Source organism: Lissotriton vulgaris, chromosome 3_1 (genome assembly GCF_964263255.1).
Source record: "Lissotriton vulgaris chromosome 3_1, aLisVul1.2, whole genome shotgun sequence".
Lineage (NCBI taxonomy): Eukaryota > Metazoa > Chordata > Amphibia > Caudata > Salamandridae > Lissotriton > Lissotriton vulgaris.
Genome location: NC_141689.1, coordinates 9409301 through 9436822, shown reverse-complemented (window position 1 = coordinate 9436822; position 27522 = coordinate 9409301). Strand labels below are relative to the sequence as shown.

The window sequence follows — 27522 nt, the reverse complement described above, 5'->3', positions numbered from 1 at the left end:
TGCTGTGCTGTGTTTCTGAAGCACACTCAAGGACAGAGGCATGTCGGTGACATGACCCCTGTATCCCTGGGGTGATGCCCCCTTGTACCTACCTTTGGAGCAGATCTCTCTAAGGAGGGCCCTCAGTTTGCAGGACTCCTGGCTGCTGTGGAAGCTGATGAGCTCGGCCCACAGGGCCCTGCCCGCTCCGGCATCCGACTTTCCAAGCACCACCTCCAGCAGGTACCTCGCCGCCTCCTTCTGACTCCCTTTATCCAAACATTCAATTACCTGCCAGGAATAAAGAACAAAGTCTGTAACTTCCTTTCATCCACTAGATGAAATGTGGAGTGGGTCAGGAGGCCTTTGTTTCCATCGAAAAGGAGCAAAATACCCTCATAAGAAGAGAAGCTAAAGTGTACTCAGTGTGGAGCTCTGGGTGCAGTGGATGAGGAGCTCTGGGTGCAGTGGATGAGGATCTCTGGGACAGTGGATGAGAAGCTCTGGGTGCAGTGTATAAGGAGCTTTGGGTGCAGTGGATGAGGAGCTCTGGGTGCAGTGGATGAGGAGCTCTGGGTGCAGTGGATGAGGAGCTCTGAGTGCAGTGGATAAGGAGCTTTGGGTGCAGTGGATGAGAAGCTCTGGGTGCAGTGGATGAGGAGCTCTGGGTGCAGTGGATGAGGAGCTCTGGGTGCAGTGGATGAGGAGCTCTGGGTGCAGTGGATGAGGAGCTCTGGGTGCAGTGGATGAGGAGCTCTGAGTGCAGTGGATAAGGAGCTTTGGGTGCAGTGGATGAGAAGCTCTGGGTGCATTGGATGAGGAGCTCTGGGTGCAGTGGATGAGGAGCTCTGGGTGCAGTGGATGAGGAGCTCTGGGTGCGGTGGATGAGGAGCTCTGGATACAGTGGATGAGGAGCTCTGGGTGCAGTGGAAAAGGAGCTATGGGTGCAGTGGATGAGGAGCTCTGGGTGCAGAGGATGAGAAGCTCTGGGTGCAGTGGATGAAGAGCTTTGGGTCAAGTGGATGAGGAGCTCTGGGTGCAGTGGATGAGGAGCTCTGGGTGCAGTGAATGAGGAGCTCTGGGTCCAGTGGATAAGGAGCTCTGGGTGCAATGGATGAGAAGCTCTGGTGCAGTGGATGAGAAGCTCTGGGTGCATTGGATGAGATGCTCTGGATGCAGGGTACAAGGAGCTCTGGGTTCAGTGGATGAGAAGCTCTGGGTCCAGTGGATGAGAAGCTCTGTTGCAGTGGATGAGGAGGTCTGGGTGCAGTGGATGAAGAGCTTTGGGTGCAGTGGATGAGGAGCTCTGGGTGCAGAGGATAGGGAGCTCTGGGTGCGGTGGATGAGAATCTCTGGGTGCAGTGGATAAGAAGCTCTGGGTGCAGTGTACGAGGAGATCTGAGTGCAGTGGATGAGAATCTCTGAGTGCAGTGGATGAGAAGCTCTGGGTGCAGTGGATGAGAGGCTCTGGTGCAGTGGGTGAGGAGCTCTGGGTGCAGTAGATGAGGAGCTCTGGATGCAGTGGATGAGGAGGTCTGGGTGCAGTGGATGAGAAGCTCTGGGTGCAGTGGATGCGAAGCTCTGGGTGCAGTGTACCATGAGCTCTGAGTGCAGTGGATGAGAAGCTCTGGGTGCAGTGGATGAGGAGCTCTGGGTCCAGTGGATGAGGAGCTCTAGGTGCAGTGGATGAGAAGCTCTGGTGCAGTGGATAAGGAGCTCTGGATAAAGTGGGTGAGAAGCTCTGGGTGCAGTGGATGAGGAGCTCTGGGTGCAGTGGATGAGGAGCTCTGGATGCAGTGAATAAGGAGCTCTGGGTCCAGTGGATGAGGAGCTCAAGGTGCAGTGGGTGAGAAACTCTGGGTGCTGTTGATGAGAAGCTCTGGTTGCAGTGGATGAAGAGCTCTGGGTCCAGTGGATGAGGAGCTCTGTGTGCAGTGGATGAGAAGTTCTGGGTGCAGTGGATGGGAAGCTCTGGGTACAGTGGATGAGGAGCTTTGGGTGTAGTGGATGTGAAGCTCTGGGAGCAGTGGATGAGAAGCTCTGGGTGCAGTGGGTGAGGAGCTCTGGGTGCAGAGGATGGGAAGCTCTGGGTCGCATGGATGAGGAGCTCTGGACGCAGTGAATGAAGAGCTCTGGGTGCAGTGGATAAGGAGTTCTGGATGCAGTGGATAATGAGCTCTGTGTGCAGCCAATGAGGAGCTCTGTGTGCAGCCAATGAGGAGCTCTGGGTGCTGTGGATAAGAAGCTCTGGGTGCAGTGGATGAGGAACTCTGGGTGAGTGGATGAGGAGCACTGGGTGCAGTGAATGAGGAACTCTGGTACAGTGGATAAGGAGCTCTGGGTGCAGTGGACAAGGAGGTCTGGGTACAGAGGATGAAGAGCTCTGTGTGCAGTGGATGAGGATCTCTGTGTGCAGTGGATGAGGAGCTCTGGGTGCAGTGTACAAGGAGCTCTGGGTGCGGTGGATGAGGAGCTCTGTGTGCAGTGGATGAGGAGCTCTGGGTGCAGTGGATGAGATGCTCTGCGTGCAGTGTACAAGGAGCTCTGGGTGCGGTGGATAAGGAGCTCTGGGTGCAGTGGATGAGAAGCTCTGGTGCAGTGGAAGAGGAGCTCTGGGTGCAGTGGATAAGGAGCTCTGGGTGCAGTGTATGAGGAGCTATGGGTGCAGTGGATAAGGAGCTCTGGGTTCAGTGCATGAGGAGCTCTGGGTGCAATGGACAAGGAGCTTGGGGTGCAGTGGATGAGGAGCCCTGGGTGCAGTGGATAAGGAGTTCTGGGTGCAGTGGATGAGGAGCTCTGGGTGCAGTGGAGGAGGAGCTCTGGGAGCAGTGGATGAGGAGCTCAGTGTGCAGTGGATAAAGAACTCTGGGTCCTTTGGATGAGGAGCTCTAGGTGCACTGGATGAGGAGATCATGTGCATTGGATGAATAGCTATGTTTGCTGTGGATGAGGAGCCCTGGGTCCAGTGGATGAGGAGGTCTGGGTGCAGTGGATGAGGAGCTCTGGGTGCAGTGGATAAAGAACTCTGGGTCCTTTGGATGAGGAGCTCTAGGTGCACTGGATGAGGAGATCATGTGCATTGGATGAATAGCTATGTTTGCTGTGGATGAGGAGCCCTGGGTCCAGTGGATGAGGAGGTCTGGGTGCAGTGGATGAGGAGCTCTGGGTGCAGTGGATGAGGAGCACTGGGTCCAGTGGATGAGGAGCTCTGGGTGCAGTGGATGAGGAGCACTGGGTCCAGTGGACGAAAAGCTCTGGGTGCAGTGGATGAGGAGCTCTAGGTGCAGAGGATGAGAAACTCTGAGTCCCGTGGTTGAGGAGCTCTGGTTACAGAGAATGTGGTGCTCTGGGTGCAGTGGATGAGGAGCTCTAGGTGCTGTGGATGTGGGGCTATGGACCCAGTGGATGAGGAGCTATGTCACATCTCCAGAATGAACTGGCCAAATCAAACCTCCAGACTGAACTGGCCAAATCAAACCTTCAGAATGAACTTGCCAATTCATACCTCCAGTTTGACCTATCCGTGTCGCAACTTCAAAATGAACCAGCCGTATCACACCTCCAATAAGAACTGGCCATGTCACACCTTCAGAATAACCGGCCATATCATATCTCCAGAATGAACCGGTCATATCATTCTTCCAGAATTAACCAGCCATTTCACACCTACAGAATGACCCAGCTATGTCACAACTTCAAAATTAACCATCCATATCACACCTCCAGAAAGAAATGCCACATCACACCTCCAGAATGGTCCGGCTGTGTCACAACTCCAGAATGTCCTGGCCATATCACATCTCCAGAATGACCTGGCCATGTCACAACTTCAAAATTAACGAGTCGTATCACACCTCTAGAATGAACCAGCCTTATCATACTCCCAGAAAAAAATGCTATATCACACCTCAAGTGTAAACCAGCCGTTTCACACTTCTAGAATGAACTGGCCATGTCACACCTCCAGTATGAACCGCCCATATCCTACCTCCAGTATGAACCGGCCATATCACACCTCCAGAATGAACTGGACAAATCATACCTCCAGTTTGACCCAGCCATGTCACAACTTCAAAATGAACCAGCTGTATCACACCTCCAAAAAGAACAGACCATTTCACACCTCCAGAATGAACCAGTCATATCCTTCTTCCAGAACTAAGGCCATTTCACACCTACAGAATGACCCAGCTATGTCACAACTTCAAAATTAACCATCCATATCACACCTCCAGAAAGAAATGCCATATCACATCTCCAGAATGATCCGGCTATGTCACACCTCCAGAATGGACCGCCTAAATTATACCTCTAGAATTACCCGGCTATGTCACATCTCCAGAATTACGTGGCCATATCACACCTCCAGAATGAACCGCCTATATTGTACCTCTAGAATTACCTGGCTATGTCATATCTCCAGAATGACATGGCCATATCGCACCTCCAGAATTAATTAACCGCCTACATTATACCTCTAGAATTACCCGCCTATGTCACATCTCCAGAATGACGTGGCCATATCACACCTCCAGAATTACCCCACCATGTCACCACTTCAAAATAAACCAGTCATATCACACCTCCAGAAAAAAATGCCATATCACACCTCTAGAATGAACCGGCTATGCTACACTTCCAGTGAGACCCGGACAAATTACGCCTCCAGAATGACATGGCCATTCATTGCTCACACCACCAGAATGAAGCAGCCGTATTAAACCTCCAGAATGTACCAGCCATATCACCCCTCTAGAATGAACCGGCCATGTCACACTTCCAGTATGACCCAGAAAAATGACGCATCCATAATGACATAGCCATTCGTTTCTCACCCCTCCCGAATGACAAAGCTATGCCACACCTCCAGAAAGAACTGGCCATATCACTCCTCCAAAATGACTCATCCATGTCACAACTTCAAAATTAATTAGCTATTTCACATCGCCAGAAAGAACCGGCCATGTCACAACTCCAGAATGACCAGGACATGTCACACCTCCAGAGTGTCATTGCCATGTCACACTTCCAAAGTCACCCTGCCGTGTCACACTTCGAGTGATCCCACCATGTCACGCCTCCAGAGTGACCCCGCCATGTCACGCCTCCAGAGTGACCCCGCCATGTCACACCTCCAGAGTGACCCAGCCATGTCACACCTCCAGAGTGACCAACATGTCACGCCTCCAGAGTGACCCCGCCATGTCACCCTGCCATGTCACGCCTCCAGAGTGACCCCGCCATGTCACACCTCCAGAGTGACCCAGCCATGTCACGCCTCCAGAGTGACCAACATGTCATGCCTCCAGAGTGACCCCGCCATGTCACCCTGCCATGTCACGCCTCCAGAGTGACCCCGCCATGTCACACCTCTAGAGTGACCCCGCCATGTCATGCCTCCAGAGTGACCAACATGTCACGCCTCCAGAGTGACCCCGCCATGTCACGCCTCCAGAGTGACCACCATGTCACGCCTCCAGAGTGACCCCACCATGTCACGCCTCCATAGTGAAGCTGCCATGTCACACCTCCAGAGTGATCCCACCATGTCACACCTCCAGAGTGACCCCGCCATGTCACGCCTCCAGTGACCCTCGCAGTACCTGGTATTCCTCCTGCGTGATTAGACCCTTCTGGTTGAGCCTTCCCCCGATGAATAGGCTGATCTCCGCAATGGCCTCGGCCAGCCTGGGAAGCAGAAACTCAGTCAGTCGTCGGAGGGAGATGTCATCGTAGGATGCCAACATGTCGCCGACAGAAGATCCTGCCACATCAGAGATGTCATCCTTGGAGGAAGCCAGCACTTCCTGCGCTGCGTGCCCAGCCATGGTCCTGAAACAGACAAAAGGAAGTCCAGAACTTTAATCTTTTCTAGCAAAAAGTTATTCATTCCTTGCAGTCTGTTTCACTTAAAGAACTTTTCAAAGTGAAAAACAGGAACAAAGATGCCACACGTGAACTACCAGGACATATAGGGCAATACTCACAGCAATAACATGCCTTCTCAGTGCTTTTCTGCAGATCTAACCTTGAAAGACCAGAGGAGGTCTCCTTGCGCAGTAACGCTCCTTAGTGACACCCTAGTCCCCTAAGTGACATGCCAGTCTCCTCAATGACTGACCAGTCTCCTCAGTGACACACCAGTCTCCTCAGTGACATAACAGTCTCCTCAGTGACATTTTAGTCTCCTCAGTGACTGGCCAGTCTCCTCAGTGACATGCCAGTCCCCCCTGTAACACTTCAGTCTCCTCAGTGACACACCAGTTTCCTCACTGACAAATAAGTCGCCTCAGAAACTTGCCAGTTTCCTCGGTGACACACAGGTCTCCTCAGTGACACCCCAGTCCCCCCAGTAACACTCCAGTCTCCTCAGTGACACACAAGCCTCCTCAGGGAAATGCCAGACTCCTCAGTGACACAGCAGTGTCCTCAGTAACACGCCTGTCAACTTAATGACAGTATCCTCAGTGACATAGTGACATGGCAGTCCCCTCAGTGAAATGCTAGTCTCCTCAGGGACATGCCAGTCCCCTCAGTAACACGCTAGTCTGCTCAGTTACACACCAGTCTCCTCAGTGACACACTAGTCTCCTCAGTGACACACCAGTCTCCTCAGTGACACGCTAGTCTCCTCAGTGACTTACCAGTCCCCTCAGTGACACACCAGTCTCCTCAGTGACACACAAGGTTCCTCAGTGACACGCCAGTCCCCTCAGTGACATGCCAGTCTCCTCAGTGACTCGCTAGTCTCCTCAGTGACTTACCAGTCTCCTCAGTGACACACCAGTCTCCTCAGTGACACACCAGTCTCCTCAGTGACTTACCAGTCCCCTCAGTGACACGCCAGTCCCCTCAGTGACACGCTAGTCTCCTCAGTGACATGCCAGTCCCCTCAGTGACACAAAGGTCTCCTCAGTGACATGCCATTCCCCTCAGTGACACGCTAGTCTCCTCAGTGACCCACCAGTCTCCTCAGTGACATGACAGTCCCCTCAGTGACACAAAGGTCTCCTCAATGACACACCAGTCCCCTCAGTGACACACCAGTCCCCTCAGTGACACCCCAGTCTCCTCAGTGACACCCCAGTCTCCTCAGTGACACCCCAGTCTCCTCAGTGACACACCAGTCTCCTCAGTGACACACCAGTCTCCTCAGTGACTTACCAGTCCCCTCAGTGACACGCCAGTCCCCTCAGTGACACGCTAGTCTCCTCAGTGACATGCCAGTCCCCTCAGTGACACAAAGGTCTCCTCAGTGACATGCCAGTCACCTCAGTGACACGCTAGTCTCCTCAGTGACACACCAGTCTCCTCAGTGACATGCCAGTCCCCTCAGTGACACAAAGGTCTCCTCAGTGACACACCAGTCTCCTCAGTGACATGCCAGTCCCCTCAGTGACACAAAAGTCTCCTCAGTGACACGCTAGTCTCCTCAGTGACATGCCAGTCCCCTCAGTGACACAAAGGTCTCCTCAGTGGCATGCCAGTCCCCTCAGTGACATACCAGTCCCCTCAGTGGCACACCAGTCCCCTCAGTGACACGCTAGTCTCCTCAGTGACATGCCAGTCCCCTCAGTGACACAAAGGTCTCCTCAGTGGCATGCCAGTCCCCTCAGTGACCCGCTAGTCTCCTCAGTGACACACCAGTCCCCTCAGTGACATTTCAGTCCCCTCAGTGACACACTAGTCTCCTCAGTGACATACCAGTCCCCTCAGTGACATGCAAGTCTCCTCAGTGACATGCCAGTCTCCTCAGTGACATGCCAGTCTCCTCAGTGACACACTAGTCTCCTCAGTGACACACCAGTCCCCTCAGTGGCACACTAGTCCCCTCAGTGACACACTAGTCTCCTCAGTGACACAGCAGTCTCCTCAGTGACACACTAGTCTCCTCAGTGACACACTAGTCTCATTAGTGACACACCAGTCTCCTCAGTGACACACCAGTCTCCTCAGTGACACACCAGTCTCCTCAGTGATACACCAGTCGCCTCCGTGACTCTAGGAAACCCACCTCTCTATAGTGCACCACAATGGGATACACAGAGAGGTGGGAGAGACGCTGATTGGTTTACGATGCAAAAGTAGAAAATACTAAGGGTAGTGTGGGCAAGCAGTTAGGCTTATCAGAGGGCAGTGCTAAGCATTTGTTGTGACACACAGAGGCAATAAATTAGACACACACTCAAAGAATAAAGTGCAGACCGAATTAGAAAAATAACACTTCCTTTTATATAAATATTTAGCCCAAGAACTTCGGGTTCCAGGCAAATACTTTTCGCAATACGAGAAAAACGCAGTGAATGCAACATCTACAGGTGTGTGCAATCATGCACCATACATTTCCTATGGGTGGCAAAGGGCAAGTGGAAAACACAGTTGTTTGTGTGGCTCACATTTTAGGAATCAGAAGGTTCAGGCCAAGGTCCAAAGTTCCAAGGCCAAGTTCTTGGGGGTGTCCTGGATTTCACCGGGAGCAAGAAAAGGAGACTTTGTAGCTGGGGCGCTAGGAAGACGAGGGGCCACCTGTGGAAGCAAAGCAAAGGGGGACTGGAGGTAAGTCCAACGGCTCTCAGAGGACAGAAAAGGTCGGAAGGGCTTTGGGGCCTCGGGCACAGCTGGTTTGAAGATGCCCCGGCCGGACAGGCTGGGTGCAGCGGGGCAATGGCACGACAAGATGAACCTAGCCGTCATGTGCTGACACCTTGGAGCGACGATTCTGGAGCTGCTGCGCCACTGCTGAGGTAGGTCTCCAGAGTGCTATCTGTCGTTAGGCGCAGACTCGCTGTGAGGGTCCCTGGGGTGGCACAACCAGTGCTGCAGCCCCAGAGGACTCTCTTCAGCCCCAATGCCCTGGGCACCAGGGTACAATTCACTAAGGACTTACAGGAGTTGCTGAAGTGTTGTCCATCATGTTACAGTGTTTGGGAAAGAGATCTGGCACTGAAGACCTGGTTGGCAGAGACCCAGTGCACTTACGATTTGAAATCACATCAGACACCAGGCAAAACGTGTCACTTTCCTACAACACCCCGGCACCTTCTTCATCCCTTGGGTCCTGGTGTCCTGGAAGAGGATACCTGAGGATGAAGAAGGAGCAGGGGTGCTACAAGTTGTCGTATCAGGCTTTTTTTAATGTTTCAAAAATTCATGAATAAGGGCAGATTATCCCCCAAGTACATTTTCTCATTTCACCATAGAAGTCAAACAAAAACTGGTTGCTTCGGAACTTGTGGCTGGTGTTAACTAAGATCATTAAACGTTGTGTTCGTTGCAACTGTTTTCTTCCAGGTGATGGACTCCCACCAGGTTGGATTGGGATGCATAATAGGCCCGAGCACCCTTCCGCTTTGCAATTCACTCTCTGCGTAGGCGTTCCTCAGAGAAAATTGCCCATTAACTCCTTCCCTGCATATGACCTCACACCTGCTCAATGTCGGGGCTGACTTTGCGCATGTGTGACCACATAGCAGCTTGGGTGTGAGTGTTTGATTGGTTCAGATGCTCCGTCCATCACCACCCCCTTTTGTACCGCTTTTGGCCGCCATAAGTGTGGCAGGGTATGCTCAGACGTGAGTCCCTTGCTCACTTTGCCATGGATTCAAGCAAGCCTGGCTGATGAGGGCTGGAATGCCAGAAACCGGTCCTCAGAAGCTTGTTTCCGGTCCAGGGAAGGCATGGCTTGGCAGTTCGGGCTGGACTGTTTCCATGAGGCAGAGGGTCAGACTGATTTGCATATGGCCATGTCTGAACTGGGGTGGCAGAGTGGGCTAAAGAACGGTGATGGATTAAGCCCAGATCTTTTGACTGGGTGTGAGTGTTTGAGTGACTCAGATCCTCTGTCCATCACCACCCCCCTTTTGTACCGCTTTTGGCCGCCATAAGTGTGGCAGGGTATGCTCAGACCTGAGTCCCTTGCTCACTTTGCCACTGGATTCAAGCAAGCCGGGCTGAAGACGGCTGGAATGCCAGAAACCGGTCCTCAGAAACTTGTTTCCAGTCCAGGGAAGACATGGCTTGGCAGTTCGGGCTGGACAATTTCCATGAGGCAGAGGGTCAGACTGATTTGCATATAGCCATGTCTGAACTGGGGTGGCAGAGTGGGCTAAAGAACGGTGATGGATTAAGCCCAGATCTTTTGACTGGGTGTGAGTGTTTGAGTGACTCAGATGCTCCGTCCATCACCACCCCCCTTTTGTACCACTTTTGGCCGCCATAAGTGTGGCAGGGTATGCTCAGACGTGAGTCCCTTGCTCACTTTGCCACTGGATTCAAGCAAGCCGGGCTGAAGACGGCTGGAATGCCAGAAACCGGTCCAGGGAAGGCATGGCTTGGCAGTTCGGGCTGGACTATTTCCATGAGGCAGAGGGTCAGACTGATTTGCATATAGCCTTGTCTGAACTGGGGTGGCAGAGTGGGCTAAAGAACGTGATGGATTAAACCCAGATCTTTTGACTGGGTGTGAGTGTTTGATTGATTCAGATGCTCCGTCCATCACCACCTCCTTTTGTACCGCTTTTGGCCGCCATAAGTGTGGCAGGGTATGCTCAGACGTGAGTCCCTTGCTCACTTTGCCACTGGATTCAAGCAAGCCGGGCTGAAGACGGCTGGAATGCCAGAAACCGGTCCTCGGAAGCTCGTTTCTGGTCCAGGGACGACATGGCTTGGCAGTTCGGGCTGGACTGTTCCCATGAGGCACAGGGTCAGACTGATTTGCATATAGCCATGTCTGAACTGGGGTGGAAGAGTGGGATAAAGAACGGTGATGGATTAAGCCCAGATCTTTTGACTGGGTGTGAGTGTTTGATTGATTCAGATACTCCGTCCATCAACACCCCCTTTTGTACCGCACATAGCAGCTTTCAGCGTGTCAAAAGCTTTCTGGGTTCCAATCCACCATTTGGGCCTCTTCTTAGAAGTGAGTTCAGTCAGGGGACCACAAGGATCCCACAGTTCTGAACAAATCTTCAATAGTATCCAGCCAGTCCAAGGAATGCCCTGACCTGAGTCTGGGTAATGGTTTGGATTTTGGCCTGGAGAGGCTGTACATGGCCCCCACCTACCACCACAGATGTGAGAGGTTGGCCTGATATATGACGCTCACTAGTTCTAGTGATCACCTTGTATCAGTCCAAACAACCCTTATGGTGATTGGTTGTAAGTCAACCTTATAGACCAGCTATTCTGGTAGCGTGGACAAAAGCAGTCTTAGGCTAAACTCTTTTGGCATGTGAAGCCAGCTGTTTTACCACATATAACCCCTTGAATACCAAGTGAAAGGACACCACACAGGTAGTTATGAAAATAAACAAGATATTTATTACTAACAAACACCTCTGAACTCTTTATGAGATCAGAGGGCTAAGCACATGACAAGACTCTTAAGAAAAATACGATAAGTTGCACAAATTACAATGGTGCCCTAGGGGCACGACAAACCATATACTAAGTAAATGGTATAAGGAAATCGATAGAGGAAATGAAGATGTCAAGAGGCTGTAGGATCGCTGGGACTACACTACCCTAACCTTAGGTAAGAAGCAGGAGGCCCACGGGACGCGTGTGCAGAGTGTGAACTCACACGCGAGATGCGGAACAAAGTCAATGGGCAGAACAAATTACGAAAAGGTAAGTAAAAGACAGTTCCTACTAGTTACGACAGGATACCTGGACACTAGGAGAGTCGATCTACCCTTGAGCACCGAAATGCTCTTGTTACCTCACCCACGGGCTGCGGGTGCATAGGTGTGAAAGTGTGTCGGGTTTCCGCGTCGAAGTCTATGGAGCCTTAAAGAAAGATGCTGCAGGCGACCAGGAGGAAGATGTCCGGAGCGATCCAAGGGTGGATGGAGGAAGATGAAGACCTGAAAGCAGAGGGGACAATGTTCAAAGTCACTAGCCAGTGACTGGAGTGGAACCAGGAAGGAACCAGATGCTGTCGTCGCGATCAGGTGAAGAGTGGACGCTTGACTCTGCAGCCACGTGGACCAGGAGGTGTCTTTGACGACCAGGATGGAGGCACGAGCTTTCCCACGCAGGCTCTCGCTGTCGGCGATGTTGGTTCCGGATTCGGCGTCAACAGGCCTTGGCAAAGACAACCCACGCAGTGAGTGGAAAAGGCATTTGGTGCGGACCAGGAGGGTCCAGGGTGCTTCTCCTTTACAGGGAAGCAATGGCCAGTCTGGACCAACCAGACCAGCAGTGTAGATTTCTTAGATCGTCGTCTAGGAGGTCACTAGCCAGCCGGCAAGTGACCAGACAAAGCATCGAGCAGCAATCAAGCAAAATGTCCCCACGCAGATCTCGTGGATGCTGGAGGGCTGATCTTCTGTGCAGGAGCTGCTCGGGGCTGGGGCTTCTCAATCCCCAAAGCACTTTCTCGAGGATGCCTCTGAAGTCGTGCTGGAAGCGAAGTGCAGTTTCTTCAAGATGGCCGGTCCCACGTGTCTCGTCGCACCCACGGATCTCAGCTGTGCTGCAGATGTAGATAGAGGTCGGAGAAGAGGTCACTAGCCAGCCAGCAAGTGACCTCGTCTCTAACCTCTATCTACAGTCCGGATCTCGTCGGGCTCTGAAGTCTGGTTCCCGGAAGAAGGACGACAAAGTGAACCGCTAGGACGCTTGATGGTGTCTGCTTGTGCAGGGTGGTCACTCCTTGGCCACAAGGGAGATTTCTTCAGTCTTCTGTGGAGCAGAACATCGAAGTCCAGAGTTTCTTCTTTGTAGTTTCAAATCAGGATTAATCTAATTTGGAATCGGACCAGCTCCTACCTTTATTCTCCTAAAGGGGGCTGTACTGTGACTAGGTCTCTCCTTTGGGTGGGACCAGGAAGGGGGGTGGTTACACACCCTATCCTTTGTCCGGTTTCGCGCCAGAACTGTGGCTGGAGTGCCCCAGCAACTGGTTTGAACTGGGGTATAAACAGGGACACCTTGTGTGCCCCAGGCATGTCTCATTCCTTTCAGCCTGTCCTACCTCAATACACAAAATCCTGTCTGGGGTGGTGCTAGCACCTCCCAAGGTAGGAAACCTTTTGCCCAGGCCTCCCTCGCTGGAAGGACTCCCAGCAGCAGGAGGTCAGACTTGTGTCTGTGGTGGCAGCATCCATTTTGTGATGCTGAGGCTCGAGTTAACTTTAACCGGGGTTCACAGTTACATACATGTCGTGTCCCTCTCAAAGGGTGGAATTCTACCCCTGTCGCCAGAACTAGAGAGGGGGTAGTATTCAAATTTGTATGACACCTTACTCGACATGTTTTGATAAAGTTAGCAAATAACCGCGAGGATTATAATGCACTTAAGAGTATATGGTATAGCGTTATCATGGAAACAGCTAAAGGACTTGGGGCCCGATGTAGGTAATATTGATTTACCGATTTTCAATTACCGAATTTTACCGATTCGGTAATTGAAAATCGGTAAATCAATGTGGTGGACATGTAGGTATTTCCAGATGTGTAAATACCGAATCTGTCACATTCGGTATTTACCGATTCTGTAAATACAGAATCGATATTTACCATTGATTCCTATGGGCTTCAAAGCCCATAGGAATCAATGGGAAATACCAATTCTGTATTTACAGAATCGGTAAATACCGATTTTGCAGGGGTGCAGGGGGTGTCACTTTGACACCCTCTGGCACCCCACAAATAGGCATGTGCGCCATGTGGCACACACACATGACCTAAGGGCATGTCTGTCTGTCACATGGCAAGGTGTGCATGCACACATGTGCATGCACACCTGAAATCGGTATTTTACCACACAATAGGATTGTGTGGTAAAATACCGATTTTGTAGGGCCTTTGGGACTCAGAAGAGTCCCACCTACATCTGAGATTTACCGAATCGGTAAAAATACCGATTCGGTATTTTACAGAATCGGTAACTTTACCGAATCGGTAAAGTTACTGATTCTGTAAAATTGTGCCCCTACATGCCAAATCATGTATACCGGTCGGTAACGGCCGAAAATACCGATTTTCTGCCGTTACCGACCGACCTACATCTGGCCCCTAGTTCTGAAAGCTGCAGATAGGCTCAGCTCATGCTAGAGCACCATCTCACATAATTCCAAGCACTCTGCCTTCAGGATTGATAAGGCCTGCCATAGGAGTGACTGCTAGGAGTATATGTGTCCATTTTGGGGTTAGATATAGGTATACTATATCTACAGCAAAGGGTGATTACACCACCTTGCCCCAGCTGTGTTACCAGCCAGTTGTATCTGTTTAGATGGCCAGCCAGGGGTGGCATAATACATGCTGCAGCCCCTGGTAGGCCTTGGGTACACTTATGCCCTGGGTACCTATGGTACACTGTACAAGGACTTACAAGAGTGCCCCAATACCAATTGGTAAATGCACCTAAAGTACATGTGTGTCAATTTAGAGAGAGAACAGCAAGGCTGTGGGTCTTATTAGCAGGCCCACAGCCAGGGAAAGTCGTAAACCAGTGAAGCAAAAAGCAAAAATCTGGGGTGACCATAGGATTGCAGACCCTACTCTCCTACAACAGAACTCTGCCCTGCTTGGCCCTTGCTTGCCTTAATAGTCAGGCCTGACTGCTGCATGGCATGACACATTTCCCTTAGGTGGTTTAAGTGGTTATCCCAGGTAGAACTGTATACGGAAATATCATCCAGGTAAGCAGCACTGATCTCTTCCAACCCAGACATTTACATTTACATTTACCCTGTTCACCAACCTTTGGAAGGTGGCAGGTGCATTCTTTAAGCCAAAGGGCATTACCTTGAACTGATAATGTCCCTCTGGGGTGGAGAATGCTGACCTCACCTTTACTCCATCTATGAGGGCAATCTGCCAGTAACCTGAAGTCAAATCAAAAGTAATCAGGTGCTTAGCAGCCCCTAACCTATCAATTAGCTCCTCAGCTCTACGTATAGGGTGAGCATCAGTCTTTGTGACTGCATTCAGTCCTCTGTAGTCCACACTCAACCGTAACTCCTTCTTTCCAATCTGGGGATCAGGTTTGGGCACCAGCACCACTGGGCTGGCCCCCGGACTGTCAGAAGGCTCAATTACCCCTGACCAGGTAGATAGCCTCACCATTCTTTTCAACGATTGGATAGGGCCCTCTTCATTTGTTATGGAGGGTCCTGGGAGCTGCAGGCTTCAACACCCACACCAACTGTCTTGGAGTTTACTCAGACATTGCAGCCTTCTGATCATACCAGTGTTCCATGAGCTCCTGGCTGACCTCTAGTTTCCTGCATGCCTTATACATGTACTCCGCCATTCTAGATCTAAGGCCTAGCACATTGTCCTTTGCTTCTTTGAGAGGCTTCTCTAAAGACTCTCTTAGCAGGCTCAATGACCCCTTCACAGGGTGTCCAAACAACAACTCAAAGGGACTGAAACCGACCCCTTTCTGGTGCACCTCCCTGTAGGCAAACAGTAAGCATGGGAGGAGAACATCCCATCTCCTCCTGAGTTTCTCTGACAACCCATTTATGATGCCCTTTAGGGTTTTATTGAACCTCTCAACTAATCCATTTGTTTGTGGATGATAGGGCATGGTGAACTTGTAATTGACACCTCACGCATCCCACATAGCAGTCAGATAGCTGGGCAGGGAGTTCGTGTCCCGGTCTGACACCACTTCTTTTGGAAACCCCACTCTGATGAACACACAAAGCAGTGCTCTAGCCACCGCAGGTGCATCATGGTTCTAAGAGGCATGGCTTCAGGGTATCTAGTAGCATGGTCAACTACCACTAAGATAGACCTATTTTCTAATGCAGTAGATAAGTCCTGGGGACTAACAATGTCCATCCTCACCCACTCAAAAGGAACCCCAAATACTGGCAGTGGTATTAGGGGAGTCCTTGTTTTTCCCCCTGCCTTGCCACTGGCCTGACAGGTGACACGGGAGCTGCAAAACTCCTTTACCTTTGCAGACATATGGGGCCAGTAGAAATGGTTCACCAAAAGGTTCCAAGTCTTTGTCTGATCCAAATGTCCTGCCAAGGGGACATCATGGCCCAAAGTCAGGATGAACTCTCTGTACTTCTGGGGCACCACCTACATCCTGGTGGCCCCCTCCGTGAGGTTTCAGGACTCAGTATAAAGCAGCCATCTGCCCATTATATTCTGTGAAATCCACTGTCATCACCCTCCTCTTGCTTAGAGGCAATCTGCCTCAAGAGCTCAAGGACAGGCTCTTTGTTTCTCACAAAACTCCTCTCTGGGGGGTCCGCCGGCTCCTTTCAGTTCTGCCAGGTCTGAAAGACTGGAGGGCTGGAATCCCTTCCTCAGATGTAAGATCCTCCCCATCAGAGTCAGATTCCTGCTGCGCCTCTGGGGTTCCCTGGGCTGGCTCTCCAGACCCAGGGACCTTCTCTTGGAAAGCTTGGCCCCTTGTTCCAGAGTCAAAGTGTCCTCATCTCCCTTCTGGATAGTGTGTGATCAGGTCACAGCACATCCCCACTCAGGGAGCTCCAACATTCTCATGTGGAGGCCTTTCTCCACCTCTGACCACTCAGATGCTTCGAGAACATTGCCCAGTAAAGACTGGACCTGGAGTAGAGGAGACATAGATACCTTCATGGAGCCTGTCCACCTCCCCATTCCAAATCCACCTCAGCCGTAGGATGTGTCTAAAGTGCCCCAGTGTGGAGTCAGGAGGCCGCAGGGCAGGACGTCATCACCACTAGAGGCAAGAGGGTGAGCAGCAGGTCTGAAATCACTTTCTGAAAGAAATAGTTTCACCTTCTTTAAAAGGAAAAGCTGGTTCCAGGACGTCTTTGGTTTTTAGCAACATGTTCCTTGAGGCCAACGTTTTTATCCAGGGTGAATCCAAGTGACCTCTGGTGAAAGTTGGTGTTCAAAGGGGTCAAGGTTCACAACATTCAGCCATTGCACTGCATCCCGTTTATAGCTCCCGCCAGATATCAAAAGATGCAAGCAGTGTTTTAAACATTGTGGGCTTATTAAATTTCATGCAATGTAGGGCATCAAGCAAAGTGTCGGTGCTGGGTGAACGGGAGAGAGCAGATGTGGTACTCTCCAGGTCTCTCCCGGTGCTGGCAACTGTGGATGCCGGGCACCAATGCAGGCATGCATGCCGCAAGGTGCAAGGGTGCCTGTGTTATGGACAGGATTGTATTTGTGCAGGAAGGGACACCTTTTTGTGATAGGCGTATGGAATTCCACCTTAATAAACCTTTGCAAATCTGGATTTTTTGGGAAATTCTCAGGTGCATACGAGGAAGCACCCATTCTCCAACCATAGAATACCTACTACTAGCAAAAATAACGCAACACAGAGCAAACTATTGCGTTGCTTTACATTTCTTTACAAATACATGTAATGTCACGCAAATCAGGCCTTGCGTGACTTTGTCAATCCTAAGTAAGCCTTTGCCTTGCTTCTGCATCACCTTGTGCGACGCAAGGACGGTGCAAAGGTTTAGTACATCTTGGTCTCGATGCCTGTAGCAGAGGAGGCTTTCAAGTCGAGTTCCGCATCGTCAGCATATTGGTATTTTTGATGCTGTTCTGTGTGAGTGGAGCACCGAGTGGCTCCATCTAAAGGTAGAAGACGGCAGGGGCAGGGGGCACTATGGAAGTGCACTTGTGATCTGTGTGAGCTACAGGGACATAACAAGCTCCCGAGACCTTGAACCTTCCACCTGGCCTCTGCCCGCAGAGAGTCCTCATCCCCAAGTGGTGACCAACCCGTCCTGGACCCTTGGAAGTGGTGCTAAAGATGCTTTTCCAGCCAAAATCTGAAACTTGGGACTTAGAAGTGGCCTGAGAATCGGGACCTGGCTGCCCGCCAATCCACCAGTGGCGCATCGTCGGTTGGCCTGACTTTCGGGCCTTCTCTTCTTCCTTCGCAAATCCTATTAAGCGGGTCCACTCTGAAAATGTATCCAGCCTCGTGGTGCCCTCATCAGCTACAGCCAACAGCTTCGTCTCACTGGAGATTTTTGACTTCCAAAAAGGTGACAAAGTCAGCACACAGATATCATGACAGTGACTTCATCAACAGCTCCCCGATGACAACGCCTCCTCCTTGGACACCGCTGGCTGCCCTGCCCAGCTGAACTTTACATTCTCATGAACCTTTCTTCAAAATTTCTTAGAAATCCAAAGGCAAGCTGAGACTAGGCCCAATTCACCTTGTGTATTTGAACCGCGCCCCATCGAAGTGGAACACGACTTTTGACACTGCCCCAGTCTCGTATGACTTGATGCCTGCAGTTGGTGCTTTGATCTTTTAGGTTCGATTTATTCACATTAAAAATTCATAACTAATTGGATTTAATTCGCTTTGGTGTTATTTTATTCATTCAATTGAACTGTATTTTTGGTGTGGGATTTTTCACGTGTTGTGTTTTCACTTTATTACTGTTTGTGTGCGGCATAAATACACAGTGCCTTCACTGTAAGCCTGGCTGCGTTTGTGCCGAGCTACCAGAGGGTTAAGCACAGGGTAATTTAGTGACTTTTGTGGTTCACCCTGACATGGATTTTGGTTGTTGCTTCAGAAGGGTCTTCATCCACCCTCAATAAAAAAAAACAATTTATTAAGGTCAGGAGAACGTCATCTGTGATATATGATGAAGCTGTATCTGATCTGAGGTGCGATCTCAAGCCAGGTTGGGAGTCGCGCAGCATGTGGTTGGCGTTGCTGTGATTTTGGAGATGAGCGTAGCAGCTTTTTCCAATGATGCTGCTGATGGGGCGACAGGGCGAGCAAGACCTCTGCCCTCCTGTGCAGGGTAACCGCACTCTCCTTGTGCATCTCTGTCCTTAAGGCACTGCCCCCAGCGCCTTCCGGTCTCCAGGTAGGTGTTCAGGGCCCTCCTCCACCCGCAGGCTCTTGCCTACCCCTCCTCCCTGGTGGCGCAGTGGGAGAGTCTTGTTCTTCTGCTGGTCCACTTTTCCAGTTTTTCTGTTTTTGTCTATTTGTGCCTTTTTCACTATTTGCGCCTTTTTCACTATTTGTGCCTTTTTCTCTATTTGGGCCTTTTTGTCTGTCTGTGCCGTTTTTCTGTTTGCTGTTCCCACTGTTTTGTTTTTGTTTTCCTGTTGCCTTCTCGCTCCCTTTCCCGCCACTGCTGCCCCTGAGTCCCCTCCCGCCTCCCAGCTGCTCTCTCTCCCCAAACCCCTTCTTAATGGCGTTTGCTGCGCGGCCATGCCGCTGTCACGCCAAGTCACGCAAAAGGCAAACCCGTCTGCACCTATCCGTGACCCAACCCGACTGCGACCAGGGCCAGGGACCTTGGCCTTCCGACCCCCTGCCACTAACTCAGCACCCTCCACGCACTCAACCCTGGGGGCAACAACAACTGCCAGATATTGGTAAATTGCTATTGTATGACAAACGCCCCTTTAACTTATATACCTCATATTCTAGTAATATATAATCTGAATTATATCACCCCGCTCTACGCTATTCTACCGCGTCTGAAGCATAGTTTGAATGCCCGTGTTTATGGTAACCTGGCAACAGATCGAGTCTTTTTACTCTCTCCACACGGCGTTTCCACATCACGTGGTTCCATCCCCATGGCAACTATCAACCCGGAAACTCGGCTCGCCATTGCGAACTCGAGCATTTCTGAAAGCGAGATTAACTCCGCATTGGGTAAGTGTCTCCCTCTCACCCTCATCCTAGACCGGCTCGGTATTAACAGTCACCGTAATTTAAGGTCGCGCGCTCATGGGAGTGTTTCCATCTTGCCCTCTAGATCCGGTGTGATTATTCTGTGATTGACCGTCTTGATCTTGGACTTTCGCGTTGTCAACGCTACTATTGGTGAGTCCCCCCTCTGCTTTGTGTAGTTCAGTTTAACTTTGCAATGAGTTACCCTTGTGTATATCCGCGCACGTGGACCCTGATATTGGTTCCTTTCATCAACCCCGATAGATTCCATTTAACCGTCGGTTCGCCTGACCGGCCGACTGCCTTCGAGCTTTGAACTTTGATTGCGGTTTGCATCTAACTGAGAGGTAAGTCGATGTCTGTAGCAACCCACCTTAATCCCCGGTCGCTGTCCCATAACTGCGTGATACAAGTACCGCTAGACCAGGTACCTGCACATTAGGTCCAATGGTTCTTTATAAGCTCAGCCCATGTTTGACGCTAGCGTTTGTTTTTTGACATTACAGCTCTCAAGCAGTCTTCCTGGCCATGTGCACCTCTGTAGGGCTGGTTTTTTACACATCCAACTGCTCTCCCTATACTAAATCGTCCATATACTGGTAATCAATGTCTTCGATAGTCACTTAAATTACATAATTAAAGCACCAATCGCTGATGTCACTTAGTCTGCGTAATTATGTTCAATAATCTTGTTTCCTGACCCCATATCAATCCCGTCAAGGGTATGTGTGCTAATTTCTGTGTTGATACATTTTAGGGATATCTTTCCCAAGTCTAATTCGATTATTTACATATTAAATTAGGTTGTTTGCCCCGGTTTCCGGTCCTGATGAAGACCCTACTGCAAGGATAGCACTAATACCTGCGTATTGTAAAGGGTCGAAACGTCGACAACCTCATGCTTTTGAATGTCAACTTCACGCCTGAATGTTCCATTAATTGGACAAATGTGAAGTATGCTCTACTCCAATAACTGACTAATATGTCATGTGTTCTGTACATAATGTGTAACTGTGTCAACTAGAGGCTTCATACTAGTTGATTGTACTGTCACTCTTAAATACTTTTTCTTTTCCTTCACCTTATCCTCACATGATCAAACATCCCCACTCCCGCTTCCCTTTCTTGGGGCACTGCCTTAACTACGTATTTAATGTTCTAACGTTTGTATATTCAATATGCATTCCCATTGTGAATAAAACAGTGCGGATGGATTCATTATCTGTGTGATTTATAATTTTACTACTCTCTCAATCCTTGTCCTACGTAACTGGGACCCGCTCCTCTATACACTCAGCTAGCCCAGGTCCCAGTGACTTTATTTGGGTATACCCCCAATTCATACACAGCTCTCAATGCCGAGCATCACCCAAGGCCCGTTCTCCTGCCAACACTGCCGCTGCATCTTCTCCCGCCTCCGGGTCCCCAATAGCTACCGCCAATCCACTGGATGCCAGCGCACCGAAACCCCTGAGCTGCAACCTCCTCAACGTACGCTCCCTGAACATATACACAATAGAAATCTGGGACCTCCTCAATACCATAATGCATGACGTTGCCTTCCTTACAGAGGCCTGGACCACCGTCAGCTCTGCACCCCACATTGCAACCGCCATCCCCAACAGGTACAAGATCCAGAGGAAAGACTGCCCCATCCACCCGTGGAGGCCTCACCATCATCCACAAAAACTCCCTCCGACTGACAACCTCCATCCAGGTCAACCCCAGAACAACTGTATGCAGAACTCTCTTCTACTGATTTCCTGGACCCTGTGCCCCATTCACTTACACAATCGCAGACCACATTGCGCCCCACACCCTCGCCTCCACAGACTATGTACTGCTCGCAGATCTGAATTTCCACCTTGACAACCTCAGCGCCCCCAACGCCACTGCCCTCCTAGACAACCTCCCCAACATTGGACTGAAACAACTCGTCACCACCCCCACCCACAAGGCAGGACACACCCTCAACCCCATCTTCACCGGAGGAATCAACATTCGCTTCAGTCACACCACGCAACCCCTATGGACGTTCCCCCACTGCATCCACTTCTTCTCAAAACCCACCCGATACAAGCCAGCGCATATCCCATGCAGAAACTGGAGCAAGAACACCGAAGAGCACCTCGCCTCCACCCTCAGCCGCACTCCTCCCCCACCATGACAGACGCCAACTCTGCAGCCAATAAACTACACAAATGAATCGCTGCCTGCGCCAAAACGCTCGCACCCCTCAAGAACTCCGACAGACAACACACCACAAAGCCACCTGGTTCACCACGGACTTCCGAGAATCCAAATGCTCATGCTGATGACTCAAGAAAGCATGGAGGAACAGCAAAGCCCCAGAATCATGCACCATCATCGGTTTAGGACCGCCACTACAGCAAACCACCAACTCATCAGATCTACGAAGAGGTACTTCATCCAGGACAGAATCCTCTCCAACTCCCGCAACACCAAGGAACTCTTCAACATCTTACAAGAATTCACCAGACCCCCCCCAGGGAGACCTCTGACGTCCCTCCCTCTCAGGACCTCAGCAACAAACTCGACTCCTTCTCCACCACAAGATCAAGGCACTCTACGCAGCCACAGCCCGTGCAGGTACGAGCGGTGGGGCCACGTGAGGGGGGATTTCAACGGACAATGAAAAGGGAAAATTAAATAAACAAATAATTTACCCTCATCCATCGAAATCTCCCCTCACCTGGCCCCTCCGCCACACTGCTCTTACTTGCAAGGGCCGTTGCTGACTCTACAACAACTTCGACTATATTGACCAAGACACCGACCCAACACCTTCCACCTGCAACGCCACCCAGCTGAACATCCTTATCTGGACCCCTGTCACCACAGAAGACACCGCAAAGACCATGAGGAGCATACACTCTGAAGCACCCAGTGACCCCTGACCGCCACACATCTTCCACAGGGCCGCATCCGCCATTGCACCAGAACTACGATGGACAATCAACTGCACCCTTGAAAATAGGTATGTTCCCCGAGGACTGGAAACACACAGAATCAAACCCCTCATCAAGAAGCCCGCCGCAGACCTGACATCAAGAACTACAGGCCCATCTCCCTCCTCCCCTTTGCCGCCAAAGTCACTGAGAAGATCATCCACATCCAGCTAATTGAATCCATCGACATCCTCAACACGTCTCAATACGGCTAACACAGCAACAAAGACCGACCTCCTAGCCGCCACAGATGACATCCGCACACTCTTCGACCAAGGCCACACTGCAGCCGTCATTCGACTAGACCTCTCAGCAGCCTTCAACACCGTCTCCCACCACACACGAGCCGTCAGACTCCACGATGTAAGAATACAGGGATCTGCCCTAGACTGGATCCGCTCCTTCCTCACCGGCCGAACTCAAAGAATAAGACTCCCGCCCTTCCTCTCCAAACCAACAGAGATCAGATGCAGAGTACCCCAAGAATCCTCCCTCAGCTCCACGCTCTTCAATATCTACATGGCCCGCCTGTCAACCTTCATCAAAAAACACAGACTCAGCATAGTATCCCATGCCGGCGAAACCCAGCTCATCCTCTCCCTCACCAAGGAACCGGACATCACCAGGTACAAGTTCAAGGAATGAATGAAGGGCATTGCATCATGGATGAGCAGCAGCTGCCTGAAGCTCAACTCGGAGAAAACGGAAGTCCTCACCCTTGGATCCACCCACTCAACATGGAACAACAGCTGGTGGCCCCCCACCCTCTACAGCACCCCCACCACCCATGGACCACGCCCGCAACCTCGGCATCTTACTCGACTCCTCCTTCACCATGAACTGACAGATCAACACTGTATCCTCCGCATGCGTCAACACCCTCTGCATACTCCACAAAAACTTTAAATGCATCCCCCCCCAATTACAGGAAGACCGTCACCCACACATTCATCAACAGCAGGCTGACTACTGAAATTACCTCTATGCTGGAATCAACAAATCTCTACTCCTCAAACTCCAGACCATCCAGAACACCACTGCCAGACTCATCCTTTGAACCCCAAGACAAGACCACATGACCCAGCACCTACAAGACCTCCACTGGCTCCCCGTTGAAAAAAGAGTGACCTCCAGGCTGCTCGCACATGCCTACAAAGCCGTCCACAACACCGGACCCCAATATTTATTTAGAAGTTTGTAAAGCGCACAGCTACCCCCAACAAAGGTGTCCCGGTGCTGAGGAAGTTGACTCTGTCACACTTTCATCCATCCCTCCATCCCCTCAGATTTCCATTTACTTTGCCATTTATCAATCCTCTCAGATTACTATTTATCTACCCACCCATCCTCTGAGTTTTCCATACACTTTACAATGCTGTCACCCAGCCACCCATCCATCCATCCTCTTAGATGTCTATTTACTCTGCCATGCTTTCAGCCAATCCCCCATCAGTTCACCCTCTTCAATTTCCATTTACTCTGCCATCCTTTTACCTATATCATCAATCCATCCATCCATCTTCTCAATTTCAGTTTACTTTGCCATCTTTTCACCCATCCATTCTCTCAGATTCCCCTTTACTCTGCCATCCATCTATCCAGTCATCCTCTCATTGTGGTTAAAAGCCCAGAGCAGTAGTAGGCCAGCCGTTTGTCTAGTTTTACAGATTTAAGAAATGTAAAGCTCACCCGTGCCTGTGCACTTCTTCCCATGGCAGCTCCTTCTCCCACGCCTCCTTGGGCCACAAGAATCCAACATACAGCAGTTGGACTAGTTTTTGTGCCAAGTCACGAGTGTTGTGACCTAGTATATAGTGCCAGAATTGTTACTTGTATGTTGTGAAAGCAGAAAAGGAAAGACAAACCAATTACGACTCATAATGACAGCAGTGTGGCGGTATTGCGCCATCCGGGCTCTCCCTCCTTCCGAAGTGGATGAGACATATTCACAAGTACAAAAGACACCAGGAGGAGATGAAATGTACATCACCAGGGTTGAAGGGTATGATTCTTACAGACTGACAGGACAGTCCTAGAAAAGGTATCCAGGAGGGAACGGTTACTTAGCTGCAATCCTAGCTCTCCTCCAGGGGAATCCTTATCAACTGATGTTGTTCCTCCAGTTTCTGAGTTCCTGGAACACTTAAAACAAGCATTGGCAAAGCCAATAGGTCTCGCCTTTGGGACCTTATAAGTGTTGAGCCAGCAACACTTGATGTTGTTGCACCAAGGATATTGTGCTGGATAACTAAACACTTCTAAGATCCCAAAGGCAACACCTATTGGCTATGCCAATGCTTGTTGTAGATTTGAGATCACTTAGATGTGCTGTTTACAGAGTCAGCTGGCTGGACCAGTGTTCTGTTTATATGAGGATTGCTTCAGCTACGGAGCAGTTATAAAGCCAGGCTGTTCTTGTGATGATTGCACGCCTGGGAGATTCAAGCTACTTTACTGCTTTGATAAGCACAGTCCTGGGCACACGTGGTGAGGATGTAAAGGAGTTGCAGTAGTCTCTACTGGTTAAGTATTTTGTGGTCGACACCAGTGTGTTCTTGAGCGATATTTAATGAGAAAAAATCATATGGAATCAAACAATCAGCCACGTGTTTCGTCACAACGCATGGGCTTGTGACTCTTCAGGGCTGCTAGGCTGTTTGAAGGTCCGGAAGTATGGAGAAATCCAATCCGGCCTGGGGTGCGACGTTGAGCGGCGAAGGACGGTGTGCCAGCCCGTGGGCTCAAGAAGTCGGATGAGGGGTAACTTGAAAGAAAATGCAGGAACAGAAGTCGGGTGCGCCGTAACTGAGGGTAGCGTTGGTCCTACTAGGACGAGTGTCAAACTGGGAAGGAAAGATCCAAAGCGTGGACTGGTAGCACGGAGCGAGTACGGGTCTGAAAGCCAGATGTTGCCTGATTGACGAGTCTACACACAGTGTGTATGCAGGAGGGCGGGTTCGCCCGTCTGATACTCTGGTGGAGTGGTCTGAAGATCCGAGGTCGGTTCCTGCTTCCGGATCAACTGTCAAACTGTGAGAGAAAGACATGGCAAGGCTATGTTCTTAAGGAAAGCTGCGACTCTAAGATCAGCTGATCAAGTGGACCCATCATAGTTAACAAATGTTTTCCTTAAGGAAACGCTTTGTTGTGCTTTGGTAGTTTGTCGTCACCAGTACTCTGAACTAGATCGAACCGAAAGTCTTGTATGGCCAAGAATGAGAGGGCTCCAAGGACTGCTGACTGACTGACTGCCAGCTTTTCAGAGGTGAGTAGACATCATGTTTGCATGACCTGTTGAAAAAGCTGTATACCTGGCATGCCAAGAGGCATGCTTACTGAGAGTGGCAAGAAGCCCGCCAACCATGCATAAGTAGTGTTGGTCCAGAAGGAGTAGCCCTGGTGTCTGTGGGTCTGCAGTCTCTCCAGAGTAGTCCCAGGTGGGAATCATGAAGACTTAGACTGTGATCTCCTAAACTGAGAAAAATCCTAACTTTTAGGAGTCCTAAATGCCTTCTGTGAATACCGAAATGGTAGTAACTTTAGAATTTTTTCTTAAGTTAGTTCTGTGAATCGGGCTCTTGATATCTAAAGTGAAAGGTGCATGCACCATGCCACGCAGACTGCAATGGCAGCTCTGCAGAAACAGCTTCCATCGGCTCCCATGGGTGGCATAATACATTATGCCGGCTATGTGAGACCCATGGTGTACCAATGCCCTCGTACCTCAATACCATATAAATGTGTGTGGTGTAGGATTTAGGAGAGAGAGCACAGACATGGGGGTCCTGATTAGCAGGATCCCAGTGTACTGCAGTCAGAACACAAATGTGTAAAAGTAAATGTGTGTTTCTTGTAAAGCGCACTGCTACCCGGAGGCGTCCTGGCGCTATAGACCGCTGGAGAACCAGTCCTGGCTTTCCCTGTGAGATGTTCCCTCCTGGGTATCTCCAAGGTGAAACCAGGCATCCCCGGCGTTTGTGGGGGGCCGTTGTGGAGATGAGGCAAGCTAATTCCCAGAGTTGCCAAGTGTGATCCCTGGTTAGAGTGGCACCGAGCCGATAATTATCGAGTCTGCTGACCCTGGTTCACGACCCTGCCGCCTTGGGAATTGAACCCTGGTCCCGGGCTGTCCTCTGCTTCCGGGTCTCCTGCTTCTAACCAGTGAGCCACACCACTCCACAACCAGACATACTGAAACCAGACAAAAAGTGAGGGTAACTGTAAGCACCTTGCACCAGTCCAAAGGACCCCTTATTGATGATAGGTTAAATACAACCTTTATAAAAAGCTATCCTAGTGGTAGCTGTGGAGAGCAGCTTTCAGGGTAAGTCTTGGAGGAATATAAAGCAGCTTGTTTTACCAGTCTATAATCTCTAGAATGACCAAGTGAAAGCAGAACCACACCAGGTATATATGTAAAATATATGTATTTATTCTAAACACATCCCTCTAGTCTCTTTATGATGCTAGAGGCAAAAGTACATACAGTAAACTTATTTAGCACACAGTAAATTAGCACAATATACATTGAGACCTTGGGGCGTACCAAACAATATATTAAATGAGTGGGATAAGAACCACGACTGGCATAGATACAAGGCCTAGAGCCTTTAGAACCACTAGGAACCACCCACGGTAGTGACACAGGGAACCCACAGGGGAAGCGTGCAGTGTCTATACACAGCCGCGAATCACCATTAACTTCTCTGGGGAAAGTCGCGGTTGGAATTCTAAAGATAAAGGACACTTAGAAGAGGACTTGTAGCAAACCCCTTTAGAACTAGGAGATCTAGAGTCGACACCCATGGGAGCACAGGAGTACTCGAGTTACCTCACCCAATCAAGCCGGGTACATAGGTGTCTTTTTTTGTCGGGTTTGATCATCAATTTCAGTGGAGAGCTGCTGCAAAGCGCTGCTGGTGTCCAAGTGAAAAG

General features: G+C 50.4%; 1 protein-coding gene across 1 annotated transcript in view; it reads right to left on the bottom strand.

Annotated features, from left to right (window-relative positions):
* Nucleotides 1–27522, bottom strand: part of LOC147725812 (NACHT, LRR and PYD domains-containing protein 3-like) — a 280887-nt gene that overhangs the window by 188182 nt on the left and 65183 nt on the right. Inside the window, exons 2-3 of the mRNA XM_086959989.1 lie at nucleotides 5583–5811; nucleotides 93–270 (exon numbers count right to left, since the gene is read on the bottom strand). Of these exons, the coding sequence (XP_086816115.1) occupies nucleotides 93–270; nucleotides 5583–5807 (403 nt within the window). The 5' untranslated portion in view covers nucleotides 5808–5811. The remainder of the gene's footprint in view (nucleotides 1–92; nucleotides 271–5582; nucleotides 5812–27522) is intronic.